A 3,613-nucleotide genomic window follows, 5' to 3' on the forward strand; every position below is an offset into this window, starting at 1 on the left:
GACAAACATCAACAACCCGATCTTCCTTCCTGATATTGTAGTACTTTTGAAGTTTTCTCACTGGTGAATGACGCATGATGTAGCCCAGCGGTTCCTAATTCCTGTCCTCGCGCCCCCCAGCTCTGCATATTTTGCATGTCTCGCTTAGCTAACACACCCGATTCAGATAACCAGCTCATTAGCAGTGAGCTACGTGCATGAACTGTGTTCCGATCGATATGATCCCTTCACAGTGTTCATTGCTCCCTCCTCACTGAGCGGGGGAAATACGTTGAAGTTTACTTCACTTCGGAACATGGGCTGGAATTGGGAACCGCTGATGTAGCCTATTGTAGTAATGTTGTCTCTGGTATTCTGGTCTGTGAGTGAGTGTATATGCATTCAGGGGGCGTGGCTTTAGATGGCGATTGCAGAGAAGGTGGGACATTCGCTTTCAGTGCTATCAGGCTAAAGTTAGCATTTTCCAAGATCTCCTACTGCGCCTTTAAATAATAATAAAGAAAAATGTATGTTCGTATTGTATTTTTATGGAATTTTGTAAAGTGGAAAGAGATTCAATTAACTATAAATAAAACAACAACAGTCATAAAGTTGTTTCCATTCTCTTTATTTATTCAGTCCTTACACTTCAAAGTTGACAATGTTTAGCATGTAAGGTTTCCAGTGATATCAGAACTATGAGAAATGTCACTAATTCACAATTAATGGTAACAATGTTGTTGTCTAAACCAGTTTTGAATCGTGTTTCACCTTATACAACAGGTGCAGAGATAAATTATAAAATTATGCAATGCTAACAACCTTTATCTCATGCTTTTGTAAAGAAAAAGGCGCAAGAATGGAAACCTGTGGAAAGAAACCAAAAAGTAGCTTTCAACTTTTGATACTGAACAAAACCCCCTCAAACCTTCAGAGGCATGTTTGATGACATCACCAGGGGTCACCACATTTGGCACACAAATGAATGTCACCAGATAACAACAAAAAACTTTTTCACAATTTTTTAAAAATTGCTCAACAAGTGTTTGGTCAGATTTTAGAAGCAAACTCCTACAGAGGAATGATTTATATCAAACTGCATGTTACCACACATGTAGTGCTTCGGTATCAAACAATATTCAACTGAATATTACGACTGGGCTCTGTAGCTATTCTCAATTAGAACCAATTTGTTTTGTTTTTTGCAAACCAAATGGAATAAAAAAAAAATTGTACAGCAGTAATATTTTTAATCTCAAGTAACAAGTCGTAAAAGCCAGCAATCCTTAACTTAGTAATGCTTTTAATAACGGCCTCCCATTCGATCTTTGTTTTTAAACTCAAAAGCTAATTTCAAGGAGCCAAATGGCTCTCCAGAGACTTCACCAATGACCTTACAGACACAAACATCAACAGTGAAAAGAAAAGGGGGGAAAGAAAGCCAAGAATTCACATTTTATAATTTCCCCATGACTGAGAAAAGGTGATGTGTAAGGTCTGTTGGTTTCTAGTTTATCTAAACACTTGTGACAAGAAAAATTCAACATCTGGGGCGGTCAACTTCAGTGAGGTCAGCCCTAGATTGTACATAGCTTAACAAACGTAAAAAAAATAAAAGCAAAGAAAAAAGTGCTTAAATCAAGAATGTGGCTTATGAACAGAAAACAGAGATAAAACACTAGAAACAAATCTTCTAATTTAATTTTGAGAGAAAAAAAAAAGAAAACAAAATATTTGCTAGTCAAATTCAGAAGACGTCACAATAGAGCTTAAATGAAAAAACAATTAGTAAAAAAGTAAATTAGTCTGATGAAAGCAGTACATTATTTCCTGGTGTCAGTTTAAGTTCATTATTGTTGCATATGGATCTTTTATAGAGGATTTGCGTGTCACAAGTGCCTCTCATTTTAACTGTGAAGGCATACGGTAACCTGCAGATTCAAACAAATATTTCAACTGTCCTTATCAGTGCTTTTGAAAAACTCATTCATTACCCAAAAGAACTGAGTGTGCAGCACACACTGACCTTTTGCTTTGTAATGGGTTTGTGTGCATAATAATACAACCTATAAGAAAATCACGAATCGATTTCAGCAAGCAGGTTTATTGCAACACATGGAGCATCTTTCTTAATAAAAGATCCTTGTTTGATCTAACCAAACAAGCCATGCTGACTCAATATGAAACCCATTTAAAACAGGATTTCATAAGCTGCTTATTTTTGAGCACTGAGAACTGAAACTAATGGAAATGCGGTAAAGCACAGCAATGAATTTTAGCTTAAGAAAACTGGTGGTATTGGCCAACGACAGCTTAAAATGGTTAGTATTGGTCCAATAGCAACCAATATCACAAACTATTTTTTTTAGTACACTTATCTTACCATTCAAGAGTGCAACAATTTATCACTGATAAGATCCCAGTCAATCTGTCATATTTCTGGACTTGGTCAACAAAGCAAATAACACTTTGCAAGTAATTTTGCATGCAATAAACTGACAATCTCAGTGCCTTAACACTGACTTTGATCAATCTGGCACAAAAAGGGGGAAAAAGATGAAACCCCCATCTAATGCACATTTTCTATGGGAAAAATTTAAGTCAGCATATGCGATTATAAACTAAAAGCGAATTCTTCCATTTGAGATAAAATAAGATTCAAAAATGCCATAAGACCAATCAAGTCACATTAAGTGTAAGCCAGTTGCTGTTTTTTGGCATAACTGCACATTTAATGGGTTATGAAAGTTGTCTCATCCCAAAAAAAAATCAGCCTTGTGTATTAAAATGGCTGTTTGAAAGATTATTATAAGACTGTTAGAATGCATCAGATGGCGAGTACACTGATGTTGGTTCTGCTTTTAACGTATCAGGTTTGTCACAAGAGCTGGTATCGTTTCCGTCACTTCCCTTTGATGGGAATCATCACAGAAGTATAGAAGAACTTGAGAGAAATACAGACTGAGAAGTTCCAGTTCTGTTGCAACAATCAAACCGAGGTCCATTCATTCTTAAAATCTTTAAGGCAGGTTCAGTGAGCCTTGACCGTGAAAGTCAACGGCTTATTCGGAGTGCAGCGGGATGACGAATTTACATCCGAAGGGGGAGTGGTATTTGATCCCCACTTCCTGGAACACCTGTCGGGGAATGCCAATGTCACACAGGTAGACTCGGCCGGCACCGTCAGATAGAGGCAGCGGGAGGCCCAGGGAAAGTGACCATTTTGCTTCCACGGCATGTGCCTGTCCACTTACTGGAGGGTCGATGCTCAGTACCGGGGCTCGGTTCTGATTGGCCCAGTCGGCGGCGGCCTTGTACCAGGGCTGCTCCCTCAAGAATCCGTTTTCATGCGAATCCAGGCAGTTTATGACCAGGTCAACTGGCGTCTCGGGCAAGTCTGAGGGTGAAATTTCATTTTGCGGATAAGACTAATGCAGTTTAATTTTTAACACAGACGCCATTTATGTATCATACACCTCCACTGGCTTTCAGAAGTGTTCTGGCATATTACGTGAGGAGCGGGGGTGGGTACAAAGTTAAACATGTTTTTGCAATTCAGAGTGGAAGTTTCCAAGTCTTTCGAAGCTCATCTAAACAAAGCATTCAGGTGGGTGTGTTAGGAAGATATGTGACA

At 38.6% G+C, this 3,613-nt stretch overlaps 1 protein-coding gene across 1 annotated transcript in view; it reads right to left on the bottom strand.

The window, feature by feature from the left end:
- Positions 1-1,829: 1,829 nt before the first annotated feature.
- Positions 1,830-3,613, bottom strand: part of LOC107554933 (enhancer of mRNA-decapping protein 3-like) — a 5,338-nt gene continuing 3,554 nt past the window's right edge. The window contains exon 3 of the mRNA XM_016237596.1: positions 1,830-3,376. Coding sequence (XP_016093082.1) covers positions 3,042-3,376 — 335 coding nt within the window. The 3' untranslated portion in view covers positions 1,830-3,041. The remainder of the gene's footprint in view (positions 3,377-3,613) is intronic.

The sequence above is a fragment of the Sinocyclocheilus grahami genome, unplaced genomic scaffold, assembly GCF_001515645.1.
Source record: "Sinocyclocheilus grahami isolate Dianchi unplaced genomic scaffold, SAMN03320097.WGS_v1.1 scaffold520.1, whole genome shotgun sequence".
Classification (NCBI taxonomy): Eukaryota; Metazoa; Chordata; class Actinopteri; order Cypriniformes; family Cyprinidae; genus Sinocyclocheilus; species Sinocyclocheilus grahami.